This window comes from Anomaloglossus baeobatrachus, chromosome 9 (genome assembly GCF_048569485.1).
Source record: "Anomaloglossus baeobatrachus isolate aAnoBae1 chromosome 9, aAnoBae1.hap1, whole genome shotgun sequence".
In the NCBI taxonomy this organism is placed as follows: domain Eukaryota; kingdom Metazoa; phylum Chordata; class Amphibia; order Anura; family Aromobatidae; genus Anomaloglossus; species Anomaloglossus baeobatrachus.
The window spans coordinates 18,664,752-18,687,539 of NC_134361.1; the positions used below are offsets into that span (position 1 = coordinate 18,664,752).

Sequence of the window (22,788 nt, forward strand, 5' to 3'; positions counted from 1 at the left end):
CGCCCAGGCACATGGTCACCTGTCTGAACAGGTCTAGTCCTTATCCTGTTCGTGACGCCAGATGTGAAGCCCCACAGGTGTAGTGTCGGTGCATTACCTTCAGGGACTCCACTCGGCTGGATCTGTCACAGGTAGGAGATCTTCTTCTTGTCGTGACGCCACTCTCAGTATTGCGGTCAGTGGGGGGGACCGCCACTGCAGGTTGAGGGACGCCTGGGGCTGATGGTGAGTGCAGTTAGTTGGAATAGCCCCCTGAGAGTGAGGCAAGCCCCAGGGCCCTGTGTAGATGTGTAGAACTACAAGGCGCAGAATGACTCAACACAGGCAGGATGTCTTTCAGGGTTTTTTACTCACAGTTGATGGCAGGGTGAGTGACCCGGGCGTAGCTGGGATGAACCAAGTGGGAACCAGGTGTCCTTCAGGCTGACTTGTGAGGGTGACTACTAACTCGCCTTCCTTAGCCCTTGGTGGTTTGGGGTAACCCCGACTTTGAGTCCCTATGGGGGTCACCCAGGGAAGATGCTGCAGCCTCTCTCCCCTTCGGTTGCCGTTTGCTTGTCGCCTGGACCAGGCCACTCCAGCTGCTTGCCTCCTGTGACCTATGGGCCCTAACTGTGGCTACGTGGCTGCGGCTTTTGTAGTGTTGTGGCGTGGGCTTTGAGAGCCCCACACCGGCAGGTTTAGCAAAAGAAAGCTGGATCTATCTCCGCTTCGGGATCTGCCGCCCGTTTGGGCCTGGTACTCTCTAGCAGTCTCCTTACTTCCCACTCCGTGCTCTCTCTTTAGCTGAAGATGGATTTCGGGTAGCCCTCCTAGTTGACCGTTCTCCCCCGTCAGTAGCCACTGCGCGGGCGCTGTCAGACTGCACAGCCCCAGGGATCTGCTCCTCACTCGAGCTCCCTGGACTCTACACTGCTCTGGCTCACTGCCCCTCCTCTCCTGTTCTTGCCTACGCCACCTAGCAACCAGGCTCTCTTACCACACCCCTTGAGAGGAGATGGAGGCTTTTGGCCCCCTCCACTATTCCAGTGAAGGCTTTTCCCCCTCCTGGGATCCCCAGGGGTCCTCTCATGGGTACATGTGTGAGACCTGATCACTATGCGCCTGTGTACCACACCCCGGTCAGCCTTCTGGATTACCTGTGTTGTACTGTTCCCAGCATGGGTGCAGTACTCAGTGGTGCCTGACCAGGTCAGGGGCGCCACATTGGCATGAGACAAGACTGGTGGCAGCGCTCACCTCTTCTTCTCCTAATAAGCCGTTTTCCAGATGTCCCAAACAATCGAAAAGGGGATTCATCTGAGAAATGACTTTCCCCCAGTCCTCAGCAGTCCACTCCCTGCACCTTCTGCAGAATATCAGTCGGTCCCTGGTGTTTTTTCTGGAGAGAAGTGGCTTCTTTGCTGCCCTCCTTGAAACCAGGCCTTGCTCAAGCAGTCTCCGCTCACAGTGCGTGCAGAAGCCCTCACACCAGCCTGCTGCCATTGCTGAGCTAGCTCGGCACTGCTGGTAGTCCCATCCCGCAGCTGAAACAGTTTTAAGATATGGTCCTGGTGTTTGCTGGTCCTTCTTGGGCGCCCTGGAGCCTTTTTGGCAACAATGGAAGCTCTGTCCTTGAAGTTCTTGATGATGCGATAGATTGTTGACTTTGGTGCAATCTTTGTAGCTGCGATACTTTTCCCTGTGAGGCCATTTTTGTGCAGAGCAATGATGGCTGCACGTGTTTCTTTAGAGATAACCATGGTTAACTGAAGAGAAACAATGATACCAAGCACCAGCCTCCTTTTAAAGTGTCCAGTGGTGTCATTCTTACTTAATCATGACTGATTGATCGCCAGCCCTGTCCTCATCAACACCCACACCTGTGTTACTGGAACAATCACTAAAACAATGTTAGCTGCTCCTTTTAAGGCAGGAATGCAATGATGTTGAAATGTGTTTAGGGGGTTAAAGTTCATTTTCTTAGCCAATATTGACTTTGCAAGTAATTGCTGTTAAGCTGATCACTCTTTATGACATTCTGGAGTGTATGCAAATTGCCATTAGAAACACTTAAGCAGTAGACTTTGTAAAAATTAATATTTGTAGCATTCTCAAAACTTTTGGCCATGACTGTAGGTTCGTATTTTAGGCACAATGCTCTGTCCATTCTATGTATTATTTTCCTGTCTGCAGGTTTATAACCCCGGGCAGTGCTTCTGTCCCTAGGTCTGGCTGGGAAGGAGAAGAGACAAGCAGGAAGATTCATCCTCTGGGGGAGATGCTACAGCTACAGGCAGCACCCCAGAGAGCCGTTGAGAGACCCCGATTTCCCTGGAAAAGAACTGATGCAGTGACTCATTCTCGGGACATTTATCCCATTACTGGACTACTTTACCCTCTGTGTGGTGGATTATTTTTATGGACCTTCTGTTTTGCTTGGAATAAATATTCTCTGGATTGTTGAATCATATCTCGCTCTGTTGATTGTGTGATATCGGAGAAGGACCCCATGACACTGTTATAGGGGGCTTCAGACTACACATCCTGACTGCTGTTATACGGGGGCTCCAGACTACACATCCAGACTGCTGTTATAGGGGGCTCCAGACTACACATCCAGACTGCTGTTATAGGGGGCTCCAGACTACACATCCAGACTGCTGTTATAGGGGGCTCCAGACTACACATCCAGACTGCTGTTATAGGGGGCTCCAGACTACACCTCCAGACTGGTGTTATAGAGGGCTCCAGACTACACCTCCAGACTGCTGTTATAGGGGTCTCCAGACTACACATCCAGACTGCTGTTATAGGGGTCTCCAGACTACATATCCAGACTGCTGTTATAGGGGGCTCCAGACTACACATCCAGACTGCTGTTATAGGGGGCTCCAGACTACACATCCAGACTGCTGTTATAGGGGGCTCCAGACTACACATCCAGACTGCTGTTATAGGGGGCTCCAGACTGCACATCCAGACTGCTGTTATAGGGGGCTCCAGACTACACATCCAGACTGCTGTTATAGGGGGCTCCAGACTACACATCCAGACTGCTGTTATAGGGGGCTCCAGACTACACATCCAGACTGCTGTTATAGGGGGCTCCAGACTACACATCCAGACTGCTGTTATAGGGGGCTCCAGACTACACATCCAGACTGCTGTTATAGGGAGGCTCCAGGCTACACATCCAGACTGCTGTTATAGGGGGCTCCAGACTGCACATCCAGACTGCTGTTATAGGGGGCTCCAGACTACACATCCAGACTGCTGTTATAGGGGGCTCCAGACTACACATCCAGACTGCTGTTATAGGGGGCTCCAGACTACACATCCAGACTGCTGTTATAGGGGGCTCCAGACTACACATCCAGACTGCTGTTATAGGGGGCTCCAGACTACACATCCAGACTGCTGTTATAGGGGGCTCCAGACTACACATCCAGACTGCTGTTATATGGGGCTCCAGACTACACATCCAGACTGCTGTTATAGGGGGCTCCAGACTACACATCCAGACTGCTGTTATAGGGGGCTCCAGACTGCACATCCAGACTGCTGTTATAGGGGGCTCCAGACTACACATCCAGACTGCTGTTATAGGGGGGCTCCAGACTACACATCCAGACTGCTGTTATAGGGGGCTCCAGACTGCACATCCAAAGTGCTGTTATAAGGGGGCTCGACAAATCCAGACTGCTGTTATAGGGGGCTCCAGCCATCCAGACTGCTGTTATAGGGGGGCTTTTCTAGTGGCTCGCTATGGCCTTCCTATCGGTCTTGTACAATTACAAATGTTGTGCTCCAAATACCTCCTCTGAGTAATATGGCTTATATTTGGTCACCCCGTCGCCCTCTCCGTGTCTGCGGTGATTTATGGGTCATTTTTGCTGCTCCACCTTAAAATATCAGAACAGTCACTACCAAGAAAAGAGGCCAAGTCATGCGGTCACCGCTTATCTATATGGGCGAGAGTAAAAAGCTGCTAGAAAATGTCTTAAGACAAATGGACGACAAGGCAGGGCGAGTAAATAAAGCTATTTGTAGGAACAGTGTCATGACCCAGATTTGTGAGGAAAAATAAAATGATCACCTCCATAAAGACAAACATCGGACGTATGCCCAAATACAATGTGAACAGAGGCTAAGGGCATATTCCCACACTGACCCTCAACATTTGGCTTCTACAGGCTTTAAGAATCACAGTCCACCTGCTCCTCATTATATAATATGGCATGTACAGCCTTTACGTGTCACAATACACAGGAAGCTGCAGAATATCGCTCTGCTCCTCTGTATAGGAAGTCACTTCTACAGCCTCTATATATCACAGCACATAGCATACTGCAGAATATCACTCTGCTCCTCATTATATAATATGGCATGTACAGCCTTTACGTGTCACAATACACAGGAAGCTGCAGAATGACAATCTGCTCCTCTGTATAGGAAGTCACTTCTACAGCCTCTATATATCACAGCACATAGCATACTGCAGAATATCACTCTGCTCCTCATTATATAATATGGCATGTACAGCCTTTACGTGTCACAATACACAGGAAGCTGCAGAATGACAATCTGCTCCTCTGTATTGTGGGTCACTTCTACAGCCTCTATATATCACAGCACATAGCATACTGCAGAATATCACTCTGCTCCTCTGTATAGGAAGTCACTTCTACAGCCTGTATGGATCACAGCACATAGCATACTGCAGAATATCACTCTGCCCCTCTGTATAGTGGGTCACTTCTACAGCCTCTATATATCACAGCACATAGCATACTGCAGAATATCACTCTGCTCCTCTGTATAGGAAGTCACTTCTACAGCCTGTATGGATCACAGCACATAGCATACTGCAGAATATCACTCTGCCCCTCTGTATAGTGGGTCACTTCTACAGCCTCTATATATCACAGCACATAGCATACTGCAGAATATCACTCTGCTCCTCTGTATAGGAAGTCACTTCTACAGCCTGTATGGATCACAGCACATAGCATACTGCAGAATATCGCTCTGCTCCTCTGTATAGTGGGTCACTTCTACAGCCTCTATATATCACAGCACATAGCATACTGCAGAATATCACTCTGCTCCTCATTATATAATATGGCATGTACAGCCTTTACGTGTCACAATACACAGGAAGCTGCAGAATGACAATCTGCTCCTCTGTATAGTGGGTCACTTCTACAGCCTGTATATATCACAGCACATAGCATACTGCAGAATATCACTCTGCTCCTCTGTATAGTGGGTCACTTCTACAGCCTGTATATATCACAGCACATAGCATACTGCAGAATATTGCTCTGCTCCTCTGTATAGCAAGTCACTTCTACAGCCTGTATATATCACAGCACATAGCATACTGCAGAATATCGCTCTGCTCCTCTGTATAGTGGGTCACTTCTACAGCCTCTATATATCACAGCACATAGCATACTGCAGAATATCACTCTGCTCCTCTGTATAGCAAGTCACTTCTACAGCCTGTATATATCACAGCACATAGCATACTGCAGAATATCGCTCTGCTCCTCTGTATAGTGGGTCACTTCTACAGCCTCTATATATCACAGCACATAGCATACTGCAGAATATCACTCTGCTCCTCTGTATAGCAAGTCACTTCTACAGCCTGTATATATCACAGCACATAGCATACTGCAGAATATCACTCTGCTCCTCTGTATAGCAAGTCACTTCTACAGCCTCTATATATCACAGCACATAGCATACTGCAGAATATCGCTCTGCTCCTCTGTATAGGAAGTCACTTCTACAGCCTGTATATATCACAGCACATAGCATACTGCAGAATATCGCTCTGCTCCTCTGTATAGCAAGTCACTTCTACAGCCTCTATATATCACAGCACATAGCATACTGCAGAATATCGCTCTGCTCCTCTGTATAGCAAGTCACTTCTACAGCCTCTATATATCACAGCACATAGCATACTGCAGAATATCACTCTGCTCCTCTGTATAGGAAGTCACTTCTACAGCCTGTATATATCACAGCACATAGCATACTGCAGAATATCACTCTGCTCCTCTGTATAGCAAGTCACTTCTACAGCCTGTATATATCACAGCACATAGCATACTGCAGAATATCACTCTGCTCCTCTGTATAGCAAGTCACTTCTACAGCCTCTATATATCACAGCACATAGCATACTGCAGAATATCGCTCTGCTCCTCTGTATAGGAAGTCACTTCTACAGCCTCTATATATCACAGCACATAGTGTACTGCAGAATATCACTCTGCTCCTCTGTATAGGAAGTCACTTCTACAGCCTCTATATATCACAGCACATAGCATACTGCAGAATATCACTCTGCTCCTCTGTATAGCAAGTCACTTCTACAGCCTCTATATATCACAGCACATAGCATACTGCAGAATATCGCTCTGCTCCTCTGTATAGCAAGTCACTTCTACAGCCTCTATATATCACAGCACATAGCATACTGCAGAATATCGCTCTGCTCCTCTGTATAGGAAGTCACTTCTACAGCCTCTATATATCACAGCACATAGCATACTGCAGAATATCGCTCTGCTCCTCTGTATAGGAAGTCACTTCTACAGCCTCTATATATCACAGCACATAGTGTACTGCAGAATATCACTCTGCTCCTCTGTATAGTGGGTGGCTTCTACAGCCTGTATGGATCACAGCACATAGACTGCGCCGAGCTCGTCCTCCGCTCTGAGAGGCCGGTCACATCCTCCGTGTATCACAGTACATAGCAGACTGCACTGAGCTCGTCCTCCACTCTGAGAGGCCGGTCACATCCTCCGTGTATCACAGTACATAGCAGACTGCACTGAGCTCGTCCTCCGCTCTGAGAGGCCGGTCACATCCTCCATGTATCACAGTACATAGCAGACTGCGCCGAGCTCGTCCTCCACTCTGAGAGGCCGGTCACATCCTCCGTGTATCACAGTACATAGCAGACTGCATCGAGCTCGTCCTCCGCGTATCACAGTACATAGTAGACTGCACCGAGCTCGTCCTTCGCTCCGAGAGACCGGTCACATCCTCGATGCATCACAGTACATAGCAGACTGCACCAAGCTCGTCCTCCACTCTGAGAGGCCGGTCACATCCTCCGTGTATCACAGTACATAGCAGACTGCATCAAGCTCGTCCTTCGCGTATCACAGCACATAGCAGACTGTGCCGAGCTTGTCCTCCGCGTATCACAGTACATAGCAGACTGCACCGAGCTCGTCCTCCGCTCCGAGAGACCGGTCACATCCTCCATGCATCACAGTACATAGCAGACTGTGCCGAGCTCGTCCTCCACTCTGAGAGACCGGTCACATCCTCCGTGTATCACAGTACATAGCAGACTGCACAGAGTTCATCCTCCGCTGAGAGGCCGGTCACATCCTCCGTGTATCACAGTACATAGCAGACTGTGCCGAGCTCGTCCTCCGCTCTGAGAGAGCGGTCACATCCTCCGTGTATCACAGTACATAGACTGTGCCGAGCTCGTCCTCCGCTCTGAGAGACCGGTCACATCCTCCGTGTATCACAGTACATAGCAGACTGTGCCGAGCTCGTCCTCTGCTCTGAGAGACCGGTCACATCCTCCGTGTATCACAGTACATAGACTGTGCCGAGCTCGTCCTCCGCTCTGAGAGAGCGGTCACATCCTCCGTGTATCACAGTACATAGACTGTGCCGAGCTCGTCCTCCGCTCTGAGAGACCGGTCACATCCTCCGTGTATCACAGTACATAGCAGACTGTGCCGAGCTCGTCCTCCACTCTGAGAGGCCGGTCACATCCTCCGTGTATCACAGTACACAGCAGACTGCACTGAGCTCGTCCTCCGCTCTGAGAGGCCGGTCACATCCTCCATGTATCACAGTACATAGCAGACTGCGCCGAGCTCGTCCTCCGCGTATCACAGTACATAGTAGACTGCACCGAGCTCGTCCTCCGCTCCGAGAGACCGGTCACATCCTCCGTGTATCACAGTACATAGCAGACTGTGCCGAGCTCGTCCTCCACTCTGAGAGGCCGGTCACATCCTCCGTGTACCACAGTACATAGCAGACTGCATCAAGCTCGTCCTTCGCGTATCACAGTACATAGCAGACTGCACCGAGCTCGTCCTCCGCTCCGAGAGACCGGTCACATCCTCCGTGTATCACAGTACATAGCAGACTGTGCCGAGCTCGTCCTCCACTCTGAGAGGCCGGTCACATCCTCCGTGTACCACAGTACATAGCAGACTGCATCAAGCTCGTCCTTCGCGTATCACAGTACATAGCAGACTGCGCCGAGCTCGTCCTCCGCTCTGAGAGGCCGGTCACATCCTCCGTGTATCACAGTACATAGCAGACTGTGCCGAGCTCGTCCTCCGCGTATCACAGTACATAGCAGACTGTGCCGAGCTTGTCCTCCGCGTATCACAGTACATAGCAGACTGCACCGAGCTCGTCCTCCGCTCCGAGAGACCGGTCACATCCTCCATGCATCACAGTACATAGCAGACTGTGCCGAGCTCGTCCTCCACTCTGAGAGACCGGTCACATCCTCCGTGTATCACAGTACATAGCAGACTGCACAGAGTTCATCCTCCGCTGAGAGGCCGGTCACATCCTCCGTGTATCACAGTACATAGCAGACTGTGCCGAGCTCGTCCTCCGCTCTGAGAGAGCGGTCACATCCTCCGTGTATCACAGTACATAGACTGTGCCGAGCTCGTCCTCCGCTCTGAGAGACCGGTCACATCCTCCGTGTATCACAGTACATAGCAGACTGTGCCGAGCTCGTCCTCTGCTCTGAGAGACCGGTCACATCCTCCGTGTATCACAGTACATAGACTGTGCCGAGCTCGTCCTCCGCTCTGAGAGAGCGGTCACATCCTCCGTGTATCACAGTACATAGACTGTGCCGAGCTCGTCCTCCGCTCTGAGAGACCGGTCACATCCTCCGTGTATCACAGTACATAGCAGACTGCACCGAGCTCATCCTCCGCTGAGAGGCCGGTCACATCCTCCGTGTATCACAGTACATAACAGACTGTGCCGAGCTCGTCCTCCACTCTGAGAGGCCGGTCACATCCTCCGTGTATCACAGTACACAGCAGACTGCACTGAGCTCGTCCTCCGCTCTGAGAGGCCGGTCACATCCTCCATGTATCACAGTACATAGCAGACTGCGCCGAGCTCGTCCTCCGCGTATCACAGTACATAGTAGACTGCACCGAGCTCGTCCTTCGCTCCGAGCGACCGGTCACATCCTCGATGCATCACAGTACATAGTAGACTGCACCGAGCTCGTCCTCCGCTCTGAGAGGCCGGTCACATCCTCCGTGTATCACAGTACATAGCAGACTGTGCCGAGCTCGTCCTCCGCGTATCACAGTACATAGCAGACTGCACCGAGCTCGTCCTCCGCTCCGAGAGACCGGTCACATCCTCCGTGTATCACAGTACATAGCAGACTGTGCCGAGCTCGTCCTCCACTCTGAGAGGCCGGTCACATCCTCCGTGTACCACAGTACATAGCAGACTGCATCAAGCTCGTCCTTCGCGTATCACAGTACATAGCAGACTGCGCCGAGCTCGTCCTCCGCTCTGAGAGGCCGGTCACATCCTCCGTGTATCACAGTACATAGCAGACTGTGCCGAGCTCGTCCTCCGCGTATCACAGTACATAGCAGACTGTGCCGAGCTTGTCCTCCGCGTATCACAGTACATAGCAGACTGCACCGAGCTCGTCCTCCGCTCCGAGAGACCGGTCACATCCTCCATGCATCACAGTACATAGCAGACTGTGCCGAGCTCGTCCTCTGCTCTGAGAGACCGGTCACATCCTCCGTGTATCACAGTACATAGACTGTGCCGAGCTCGTCCTCCGCTCTGAGAGACCGGTCACATCCTCCGTGTATCACAGTACATAGCAGACTGCACAGAGTTCATCCTCCGCTGAGAGGCCGGTCACATCCTCCGTGTATCACAGTACATAGCAGACTGTGCCGAGCTCGTCCTCCGCTCTGAGAGAGCGGTCACATCCTCCGTGTACCACAGTACATAGCAGACTGTGCCGAGCTCGTCCTCCGCTCTGAGAGAGCGGTCACATCCTCCGTGTATCACAGTACATAGCAGACTGTGCCGAGCTCGTCCTCCGCTCTGCGACACTTTTCTCTTTGCCTTTTTCATCTTCTAAGTTGACCGATCTGGTCATAAATCAGAACTATGGTTCAGGGGAGCAGAGCGAGGACCTAACGCTGCTGCCATCAGACGCTGCCACTGATCACAGCACATTGTGCACTCTTATGTACAGTGATCAATAGAGGCTGCAGAAGACTATGCAGACACAGCATCTAAGGCTCTGACACAGGAATTTAGTGTTTTCCTCTATCCCAGAACGTCATTAACCCCTGCACCAATTTATACTCTATTAGACCCCATGAGACACGCCCCCCCCAATTTCCAGTCCAGTACTCACCAGTAGAGCTGTGTATATAGAAGACCACAGACAAGCACAGCAGGCACCCGCAGAGCACGCACACAGCAGCAGCAGCGCGGAGCGCCATGCCGGGGGCTATCAGGAGCGCAGAGCTGAGGCGACAATCCCGACCAGCTCCGCGCAGATTTCATCAATAAGGAAATATTTCCTAAATTATGCTCTATAAACTCCGCCCGATCGCAGGGGCCAAGTGTAAAGTTAGGGAGGAACTCTGATAAGGCAGCCATATTCGTCACTCAGCAAACACAGCCTGCAATCATTCGATTCGGGAAAAATATGTTGCGTGCGGAGGATTTCTGCGGCTGTGATTTGCCCTTCCACGGTTATGGCCTTTGATTTGATAAATATCCAAGAACAGTTTCTTTCCTTTTTAATTTAGAGGTGTGGGTTTAGGAGACCATTGACGAGCAGAAGCCATTGATGGCGCCTCCTACTGGCCGTGAGGACCACACGAGCCTGGTCACCGCCACATCTGGTTCACAAACACCGTTTTCTAACTCCCGAGACGGAGTCACAGTTACACCGCTCAGTACTGATAACCACCAAATCTGCTAAAGAAGAAAACCCATACCTACACCCAGAGAATAAAAGCTGGAAATTACAGGACAATTACATCACGGGGGCGAAAAGGAGCAATAGGACCATTCAGCATTAAACATAAAACCAAAAAAAGAAAAACTGAAAAACAGGTCACAAAATAACAATATCTTTATTAGTTATCAATTAAAAGACCATGTATTAAAGTTTAAAAAAAAAACCCAAAACACAACCAATGGCTGGAAAAAGAAGGGAGTCATAAAAGGAGAGTGGACCAGCAGAGTATACAGGAAAAGGGGGCAACGATATCAATAAGGATTAAAGTGCAAAATTAGTACATAATAGGACTACAAGGGAAGGGAAAGTGTCACGTGCGAGGAAGGAGTAACCTTACATTAGAACACATATATAATATACAGGGTGGTCCAAACGTAGGTGGACAGTGTGTAATAGGGTTATCAAGCATGGTGTAAAGTGAAACTGACTCAGCTGCCCTTAGCAACCAATCAGATTCCAGCTTTCATTCTTCACAGACTCTTTGGGAAATGAAAGGTGGAATCTGATTGGTTGCTAAGGGCAGCTGAGTCAGTTTCACTTTACACCATGCTTGATAACCCTATTACACACACTGTCCACCCACTTTTGAATCACCCTGTGTGTGTGTGTATATATATATAAATATATATATATATATATATATATATATATATATATATATATTATATATGTGTTCTAATGTAAGGTTACTCCTTCCTCGCACGTGACACTTTCCCTTCCCTTGTAGTCCTATTATGTACTAATTTTGCACTTTAATCCTTATTGATATCGGTGCACCCTTTTCCTGTATACTGTGCGGGTTACCTCTCCTTTTGTGACGCCCTTCTTTTTCCAGCCATTGGTTGTGGGTTTTTTTTTTTTTAAAAACCCTTTAATACATGCTTTTTTTAATCAATAACTAATAAAGATATAGTTATTTTGTGACCTGTTGTTCGGTTTTGCTCAGTACTGGTGTATAGTGTCCACCATGCTGCTGCATTTTACTGTTCTATCTCACCCCAGTTCTGGACCCAGTACTGCTAAATAATCCCATCTGCTGCTTTCCAGCCTTTACCTCCCCCCAGTGCTGGATTCACAGGTGCACGACGCACTACTGCTGTATGATGTCCTCCATATCCCTGCTGTCTTACCTCAGAGCAGGAGCCACAGCCGCACTGCTCAGTAGTGCAGTATGTCCTCCTATGTATAGTGTTTCTCACACCCAGGTGCTGGATTCACAGCTATCCTGCTTAATAACGCCCTTCGTGCTGCTACCTCTAGTGTTTATCACTCTCCCAAGAGCTGGAACTCCAGCTACACAACTCAGTACTTTCACAGCTTCTAGTACTGTATATGATCATCTCACCCAAGTTCTGGATTCACAGTCGCACTGCTCAGTACTGCTGCAGTATGTCCTCCATACTCATTTTTATAGGGGTTTATAGCACCCAGGTGCTGGATTGACAGCCGCACTGCTCAGTACTGCTGCAGTATGTCCTCCATACTCATTTTTATAGGGGTTTATCGCACCCAGGTGCTGGATTGACAGCCGCACTGCTCAGTACTGCTGCAGTATGTCCTCCATACTCATTTTTATAGGGCTTTATAGCACCCAGGTGCTGGATTGACAGCCGCACTGCTCAGTACTGCTGCAGTATGTCCTCCATACTCATTTTTATAGGGGTTTATCGCACCCAGGTGCTGGATTGACAGCCGCACTGCTCAGTACTGCTGCAGTATGTCCTCCATACTCATTTTTATAGGGCTTTATAGCACCCAGGTGCTGGATTGACAGCCGCACTGCTCAGTACTGCTGCAGTATAACCTCCATACTCATTTTTATAGGGGTTTATAGCACCCAGGTGCTGGATTGACAGCTACCCTGCTTAATAATGCCCTTCATGCTGCTACTTCACCCAAATGCCTGATTCACAGCCATACTGCTGCAGTTAGTACACCATACTGATGATTTTTACATTGTTTATGTCATCAAAGTGCTAGATTCACAGCTACACTGCTTACTAATCCCCATAACGCTGCTACTTGTAGTGTTCAACACTCTCAGCAAAGCTACGCAGCGCAGTTCTTCCACAGCATCTAGTGCAGAGGTTCCCAACTCCAGTCCTCAAGGCACACCAACAGTGCATGTTTTCAGGATTTCCTTAGTATTGCACATGTGATAATTTAATCACCTGCAAAGGTGCTGAATCCAACACCCATGCAATGCTAAAGAAATCCTGAAAACATGCACGGTTGGTGTGCCTTGAGGACTGGAGTTGGGAACCTCTGATCTATTATATGCTGACCCAAATGCTGGCTTCACAGCTACAGTGCTCAGTGCTCCTGTATATTGTCCTACAAGCTGCTGCAGTTTCTGATCTTGTGCTACCTACAGACTGTGCAGCAGTAATATCTCCTGGCGGTGTATGGGAGACATCACAGCTGATAATCTCCACTAGCTCAGAGACAAATAAAAATTCAAGATTGACCCCGCAGAGGAGAACACTGGTGAAAAATGCATATAATGGCCAGAAATAGTGTTATGCCTCCTCAAAGAGAGGACGGAGTGTTTATCCCCTGCAGGAAGGTGCGGACCCCTGTAACAACGTCTGATCAGGGAGCTCCTCAGGGGGTTGGTTTGTTCCTGTAATTATGGAGACACAAGTCTACACGGGAACAGCACCTGCAAAATGAAAAGGGATTCATACACAGACCCAACTGTAAAGCTGAATCTAAACATCCCCCCCTATATGTGACCGGCGCCTATAGAATGGTTCAGGACATGGATACCAAACAGAAATCATTTAATTCCAAGAAGAAGAAAAAAAAAAAAACCACAATATACAGATTTCTATAAAGAGCGAACAGAACAATAATATAGAGGGACCCATGCTACCGGGGTCACTAAGGTCATCGAAGCCCAACCTTATATCACTGTGCATCTGAAAAAATATCCCGACCGATCGAATATGTACAGAGAGGAGCGGAGAAATCCTGCAAAATCATAAAGGGGAAGGCGAGACGGCGGCCAGGAGCTGGCAGTCACCCGCAGACCGAGCCCGGCACTAGTCACAGCCCGCGGTCAGTCTACGGATGACGGCCCGCAGCCAGTCTGGGCACGAGTCCTGGTGTCATGTCACATTTCCCTCTCAAAATAAATAAACGGAGGTTCAGGAATAAGAGAAGAGGGGAACAATCAATATCGCCAATATTTTGTCTACTAACCATCTTTTTTCGCGCGGGAAGAGGGCAGCGTTCCTGCAGTGGCCTCTACAGGAGAGATGTGGTATGACATGTTGGGAATGAGGCGATAATACATTTTCGGACAATGACCATGTGACAAATTTAAAGGTGTTTTTTCAGGGTGTGTGTGTATATCTATATCTATATATATCCTTCTTAAAAAAAAACAGTGCCTCCTGTCTACGGTCTGTGTGTGGAGCGTTGCAGGTCGGCTCCATTGAAGTGCATGGAGCAGACCTGCAATACCACCCACGGCCTGTAGAGGGGGTAGCGCTGCTTTTGGAAGGGTAGCCATGTTTTTCTGATCCTGGACGGCTCCTCCTATTATAATCCGTCACGTCGTGGTCGTGGCTCGTGGAATAATTTGGATAAGGCAGCAGCAGGGACGTCGTATAGATACATTCAGGCGGATATATGACGTTCTATTGGTCAGAAGCGATTATGGAAGCCGCTGAGTATCAGCCGGGAGGCGCCATGCAGGTACATTCATGAGAAGCCGTGATATCATCAGGAGCGAGAATGACAGAGCACATGAGCGAGAGAGAAAGACCACCGACCGGCTAAATATTGGGGTCTTCCCGTGACCCCCCCCTGTCTATCACTGGGTCATCCGCTCTACACCGACTCTCCCTAAAATGACATCAATAACAGAAGCCGCTCTCTGCCCGCGTGACCGTCAGTCGTGGAGACCGGCACAGCGGGCAGCCGCGCTCGCTGGGGACAGCAATGTATAAGATGCACGCGGTCTCCTCCCCCCGGGGTCTCAGTGCTGCATGCTGCCGCCACTCTCGTGGCTGGGGGGAGGGGTGTCTTGGCCCCCAGGTGTCCTCTTTTTGTGGCCCCGGATACAGTGAGCGCTCTCGCAGCAGTCGTCATCATCGTCGCTCTCGGTTGAACTTTCTCCGAATGCCCTCGGCTTCTCGTAGATGCAGCAGCCTGAAAGAGAGAGCACAAATCAGAATGGCGGCCGGAGAGGCTCGGGTCACATCTGGTCCTACAGGAAGACATTAGCATGCTCAATGCCAGAATCATTTACAGGGGGAGACAGGTAGGCAGCACTATCAGTGCCGACATAATTAAATAAAAGGAGAGAGAAGGAGGCAGCACTATCTGTGCCACATAATTTACAGAGAGACGAAGAAGCAGCATCTGTGCGGACATCATTAATAGAGGGGGGGGCCGTACCATCTGTGCAGACATCATTTACAGTGGGAGAGACAAGGAGGCGGTACTATCTGTGCCAATACCAACGGATGGAGCGATGGGGAGCCAGTATCATCTATGCAGACATTTACAGTGTGAGAGACGGGGAAGCAGTACCGTCTGTCCTGACATCATTCAGAGAGGGGGAGATAGGGAGGCAGCACAATCTGTACTCACATTTCATGGAAAAAAGCAGGGAGGCAATACAGTCTGTGCCAAAATCATTCAGATGGAGAGACAGGGAGGCATTACCAACTGTGTCAATATCATTATCAGAGGGAGAGTCGGGGAGGCAGTACTATCTGTGTTGACGTTTACAAACGGAAAGACAGGGAGACATATCTGAGCCGACATTATTTAGTGAATGACAGAAAGGGAGGCAGTACTATCTGTACTAACATTTACAGCAGAAGAAACAGGGAAGCAGTACAGTCTGTCCCAACATCACTCAGGGAGGGAGAGACAGGAAGGCAGTACTATCTGTGCTAACATCAATGGAGGGAGCTACGGGGAGACGAATATCTAAGCCAACATCATTTACAGAGGGAGAGGCGGGGAGACAGTGCCATCTGTGCTGACATTTACAGAGGAAGAGAAAGGTAGGCAGTACATGGAGGGGGATCATGGAGGGGGGGGGAGAGACCGGAGGGGAGGGGGGGAAAGACCACGGAGGGGAGGAGGGAGGGGAAAGACCACGGAGGGGAGGAGGGAGGGGAAAGACCACGGAGGGGAGGAGGGAGGGGAAAGACCACGGAGGGGAGGAGGGAGGGGAAAGACCACGGAGGGGAGGAGGGAGGGGAAAGACCACGGAGGGGAGGAGGGAGGGGAAAGACCACGGAGGGGAGGAGGGAGGGGAAAGACCACGGAGGGGAGGAGGGGGGGGGAAAGACCACGGAGGGGAGGAGGGGGGGGGGAAAGACCACGGAGGGGAGGAGGGGGGAAAGACCACGGAGGGGAGGGGGGGGGGGGGAAAGACCACAGGGGGGAGGAGGGGAAAAAAAAAAAAAGACCACGGAGGGGGAGTTTGCAGGAACTGACAAAATCTGGCAGCGTATAGAACAAGGATTACTGGATATAAAAAAATAAAAACAGGATTTGCCCTTTAAATCCTCGGCCGCTCCAGAATTATTGCCCCGGTTGGTTCTTCTGGTCCTGGTCACATGACTGCTGCAGCCAATCGCTGGTGATGTCTGTGATATGGCCTTGGAGTCAGGAATCACTGGAGCGGCGGAGGATATAATGATTAGGAGGATATGTGATCATTTCTTTATGAGGGGGTGTAAGGCCGGGGTCTGTGGGACCCTCACCTTCATACACGGTGCAGACCACGAGGGCCTCACGTGTCCCCTGCACCTGACAATCAATCCTCATCTCCCTGCAGAATCTAGGAAGATCTGCCCGTTACCATGGTAACCTGATGAAGATGTTCCATGAACGCCCACTGTCAGATGTCACCGCTCACGTTCCTAATATAGCCGAGCAGGATGAATCAGGACGGACCTGGAGAGCCGCCAGACCTGACAGATTTGAGGGGGGGGGGGGAAGAAATACTGTGTTGCCATGGTAACAACCATGCACCTGCAACGACACAATATCTCTCTACAGATCTTGGCGATTCTACACCGAGGTCAACGCTGGAAGCCGAAGAGTTAAAGGGGCAATCTGCCTCAACTCAGCCCCACTAGATGGCCGGTGGGGTCTGACCCAAGATCCCCAGGATCCAGTGGATCGGCATCGATCTGCCCGGGTCACCCTGCACAGCACTTGCACCCAGAGGGTCCCCCGAGATCTGACAAAATTAACCCATTCACCACCAAACTTGAACATGTATGGCTGCAGTATGTGAGGAAATGATTGGTCTCCAGTGGGGACCACCGGCCGCAGACCCCGCACTCTGCATGAGACCACCGGAAAGCCGCAGTGAGCCGTCACAGCTGCACTTAGGCGGATAAACAAACACCGGCGGCCACGACCAGACCGATGCTATACAGTCATGAAGGGCATTGGTTCAGTCACTGACGCTCAGTTGGGGTTACCCCCCACACACATCACCGGCCCCCCCCCCACACACATCACCGGCCCCCCCCCCGCACACATCACCGGCCCCCCCCCGCACACATCACCGGCCCCCCCCCGCACACATCACCGGCCCCCCCCGCACACATCACCGGCCCCCCCCGCACACATCACCGGCCCCCCCACACACATCACCGCCCCCCCCCCCCCCCGCACACATCACCGGCCCCCCCGCACACATCACCGACCCCCCCCGCCGTCCATCCCCGCGGATCTGACCCTCACATTTGGAGGAGCGGCGGCCCAGGTTCTCGTTGTCCACCGTGTCGCACGTCCACTCCACCTTCTTGTCCGGTTTCCTCTTCCGCAGCTTTATGGTCAGGGAGCGCGGCTCCTGCAGGAGAGGACGGCAAAGAGTTAATGATCCCCCAGATCCAGGGTCCCCGAGTGTGGAGGACTCTGCCCCGATGTAATCCCTCACCTCTCCTGCGGGGGCGCTGCAGATAAAGGACCTCACACAGAATCGTCCTACAGTGGGACCCCCAGAGTGACACATTTACTGGCTGTGACCCCAAACATGCAACGTGGGGGATCCGGACCCCATCCCCGGCCAGAGAGACACTTAGAGAAATATATCTCCACCCCCTCTCACACAGCAGCCCCCACCCAGCGGACCCCCCCTCCCTCACACAGGAGACCCACCCCCCTCACACACAGCCCCCCCCCTCATCCTCCTGTCACACACACAGCCCCCCACCTCCTCCTCCTGTCACACACACACAGCCCCCCTCCTCCTCCTCCTGTCACACACAGCCCCCCTCCTCCTCCTCCTGTCACACACACACAGCCCCCCTCCTCCTCCTCCTGTCACACACACACAGCCCCCTCCTCCTGTCACACACACACAGCCCCCCTCCTCCTCCTCCTGTCACACACACAGCCCCCCTCCTCCTCCTCCTGTCACACACACACAGCCCCCCTCCTCCTCCTCCTGTCACACACACACAGCCCCCCCCCTCCTCCTGTCACATACACACAGCCCCCCTCCCTCCTCCTGTCACATACACACAGCCCCCCTCCCTCCTCCTGTCACATACACACAGCCCCCCCCATCCTCCTGTCACATACACACAGCCCCCCCCATCCTCCTGTCACATACACACAGCCCCCCCCCTCCTCCTGTCACATACACACAGCCCCCCCCCTCCTCCTGTCACATACACACAGCCCCCCCCCTCCTCCTGTCACATACACACAGCCCCCCCCCCCTCCTCCTGTCACATACACACAGCCCCCCCCCCTCCTCCTGTCACATACACACAGCCCCCCCCCCTCCTCCTGTCACATACACACAGCCCCCCCCCCTCCTCCTGTCACATACACACAGCCCCCCCCCTCCTCCTGTCACATACACACAGCCCCCCCCCCTCCTCCTGTCACATACACACAGCCCCCCCCTCCTCCTCCCTGTCACATACACACAGCCCCCCCCCCTCCTCCTGTCACATACACACAGCCCCCCCCCCTCCTCCTGTCACATACACACAGCCCCCCCCCCTCCTCCTGTCACATACACACAGCCCCCCCCCCTCCTCCTGTCACATACACACAGCCCCCCCCCCTCCTCCTGTCACATACACACAGCCCCCCCCCTCCTCCTCCTGTCACATACACACAGCCCCCTCCCCTCCTCCTGTCACATACACACAGCCCCCCCCCTCCTCCTCCTGTCACATACACACAGCCCCCCCCCCTCCTCCTGTCACATACACACAGCCCCCCTCCCTCCTCCTGTCACATACACACAGCCCCCCTCCCTCCTCCTCCTGTCACATACACACAGCCCCCCTCCCTCCTCCTGTCACATACACACAGCCCCCCCCCTCCTCCTCCTGTCACATACACACAGCCCCCCCCTCCTCCTCCTGTCACATACACACAGCCCCCCCCCTCCCTCCTGTCACATACACACAGCCCCCCCCCTCCTCCTGTCACATACACACAGCCCCCCCCCCTCCTCCTGTCACATACACACAGCCCCCCCCCCTCCTCCTGTCACATACACACAGCCCCCCCCCCTCCTCCTGTCACATACACACAGCCCCCCCCCCCCCTCCTCCTGTCACATACACACAGCCCCCCCCCCCTCCTCCTGTCACATACACACAGCCCCCCCCCCCTCCTCCTCCTGTCACATACACACAGCCCCCCCCCTCCTCCTCCTGTCACATACACACAGCCCCCCCTCCCTCCTCCTGTCACATACACACAGCCCCCCCCTCCTCCTCCTGTCACACACACACAGCCCCCCCCTCCTCCTCCTGTCACATACACACAGCCCCCCCCCTCCTCCTGTCACACACACACAGCCCCCCCCCTCCTCCTCCTGTCACATACACACAGCCCCCCTCCCTCCTCCTGTCACACACACACAGCCCCCCCCCCTCCTCCTCCTGTCACATACACACAGCCCCCCTCCCTCCTCCTGTCACATACACACAGCCCCCCCCCTCCCTCCTGTCACATACACACAGCCCCCCCCCTCCTCCTGTCACATACACACAGCCCCCCCCCTCCTCCTGTCACACACACACAGCCCCCCCCCCTCCTCCTCCTGTCACATACACACAGCCCCCCTCCCTCCTCCTGTCACATACACACAGCCCCCCCCCCCCCTCCTCCTCCTGTCACACACACACAGCCCCCCCCCCTCCTCCTGTCACATACACACAGCCCCCCCCCCTCCTCCTGTCACACACACACAGCCCCCCCCCCTCCTCCTCCTGTCACATACACACAGCCCCCCTCCCTCCTCCTGTCACATACACACAGCCCCCCCCCCCTCCTCCTCCTGTCACATACACACAGCCCCCCTCCCTCCTCCTGTCACATACACACAGCCCCCCCCCCCTCCTCCTCCTGTCACATACACACAGCCCCCCCCCCTCCTCCTGTCACATACACACAGCCCCCCCCCCTCCTCCTGTCACATACACACAGCCCCCCCCCTCCTCCTGTCACACACACACAGCCCCCCCCTCCTCCTCCTGTCACATACACACAGCCCCCCCCCCTCCTCCTGTCACACACACACAGCCCCCCCCCTCCTCCTCCTGTCACATACACACAGCCCCCCTCCCTCCTCCTGTCACACACACACAGCCCCCCCCCTCCTCCTCCTGTCACATACACACAGCCCCCCTCCCTCCTCCTGTCACACACACACAGCCCCCCCCCTCCTCCTCCTGTCACATACACACAGCCCCCCCTCCCTCCTCCTGTCACACACACACAGCCCCCCCCCTCCTCCTCCTGTCACATACACACAGCCCCCCTCCCTCCTCCTGTCACATACACACAGCCCCCCCCGCCTCCTCCTCCTGTCACATACACACAGCCCCCCTCCCTCCTCCTCCTGTCACATACACACAGCCCCCCTCCCTCCTCCTGTCACATACACACAGCCCCCCCCCTCCTCCTCCTGTCACACACACACAGCCCCCCCCTCCTCCTCCTGTCACATACACACAGCCCCCCCCCTCCTCCTGTCACACACACACAGCCCCCCCCCCTCCTCCTCCTGTCACATACACACAGCCCCCCTCCCTCCTCCTGTCACATACACACAGCCCCCCCCCCCCTCCTCCTCCTGTCACACACACACAGCCCCCCCCCTCCTCCTGTCACATACACACAGCCCCCCCCCTCCTCCTGTCACACACACACAGCCCCCCCCCCTCCTCCTCCTGTCACATACACACAGCCCCCCTCCCTCCTCCTGTCACATACACACAGCCCCCCCCCTCCTCCTCCTGTCACATACACACAGCCCCCCCTCCCTCCTCCTGTCACATACACACAGCCCCCCCCCCCTCCTCCTGTCACATACACACAGCCCCCCCCCCTCCTCCTCCTGTCACATACACACAGCCCCCCCCCCCCCCTCCTCCTGTCACATACACACAGCCCCCCCCCCCCTCCTCCTGTCACATACACACAGCCCCCCCCCCTCCTCCTGTCACATACACACAGCCCCCCCCCCCTCCTCCTGTCACATACACACAGCCCCCCCCCTCCTCCTGTCACACACACACAGCCCCCCCCTCCTCCTCCTGTCACATACACACAGCCCCCCCCCCTCCTCCTGTCACACACACACAGCCCCCCCCCTCCTCCTCCTGTCACATACACACAGCCCCCCTCCCTCCTCCTGTCACACACACACAGCCCCCCCCCTCCTCCTCCTGTCACATACACACAGCCCCCCTCCCTCCTCCTGTCACACACACACAGCCCCCCCCCTCCTCCTCCTGTCACATACACACAGCCCCCCTCCCTCCTCCTGTCACATACACACAGCCCCCCCCTCCTCCTCCTGTCACATACACACAGCCCCCCTCCCTCCTCCTGTCACATACACACAGCCCCCCCCCTCCTCCTCCTGTCACACACACACAGCCCCCCCCCCCTCCTCCTCCTGTCACATACACACAGCCCCCCCCCTCCTCCTCCTGTCACATACACACAGCCCCCCTCCCTCCTCCTGTCACATACACAGCCCCCCCCCCTCCTCCTCCTGTCACATACACACAGCCCCCCTCCCTCCTCCTGTCACATACACACAGCCCCCCCCTCCTCCTCCTGTCACATACACACAGCCCCCCTCCCTCCTCCCTCCTCCTCCTCCTGTCACATACACACAGCCCCCCCCCCCTCCCTCCTCCTCCTCCTGTCACATACACAGCCCTTTAAGGAGATGCACACAGCACTGATTGCGTCACTCCCCGCCCAGTGACGTCACTCACCGGCTGCGCCTCGCTCTCGGTGGTCACGGTACTGGACGCGGCTCCGCCCCCCACCGCCGTCCCGGAGGTTTCCGCCATCTCACTAGACTCGCCCCGGGCTCCGCTGCAACTGGAGCGTCAGATCCGCGCCTGTAGGATGACAAACCGTCCGCTGCTGCCACTTCCGGCGCTCTATCCGGCCACTTCCGCTCCTCTCGCTGGTCCTGGGAGCCGCCTGCGGCTTTATCTATGATGTGAGCTCCGTTCCGCGCGTCCACTCCTCCGCCCGAGCCTCTGACCCTCCCGCGCGTCACGATTCACGATATTCTCCGTCTGTTCTTATCGTACTTTCACTTCTGCCCGGAACCATCATGGCCGACACGCCATTCTCTTTTCCGTGACGTAAGGCTGCGTCATTCTGAGACCTAGAAAAGTCTGCGCACCAAGAAACCATCTCTTCATTACAGGTGT

At 53.6% G+C, this 22,788-nt stretch overlaps 1 protein-coding gene across 1 annotated transcript; it reads right to left on the minus strand.

The window, feature by feature from the left end:
- Window positions 1–13,858: 13,858 nt before the first annotated feature.
- On the minus strand, window positions 13,859–22,680 carry PPP1R11 (protein phosphatase 1 regulatory inhibitor subunit 11). The gene is made up of 3 exons (XM_075323149.1): window positions 22,339–22,680; window positions 17,819–17,927; window positions 13,859–15,250 (listed from the first exon to the last, which is right to left on the minus strand). Exons 1-3 carry the CDS (start codon window positions 22,414–22,416, stop codon window positions 15,078–15,080), a joined length of 360 nt encoding a protein of 119 aa, XP_075179264.1. The 5' UTR covers window positions 22,417–22,680; the 3' UTR covers window positions 13,859–15,077.
- Between the last annotated feature and the right edge of the window lie 108 nt (window positions 22,681–22,788).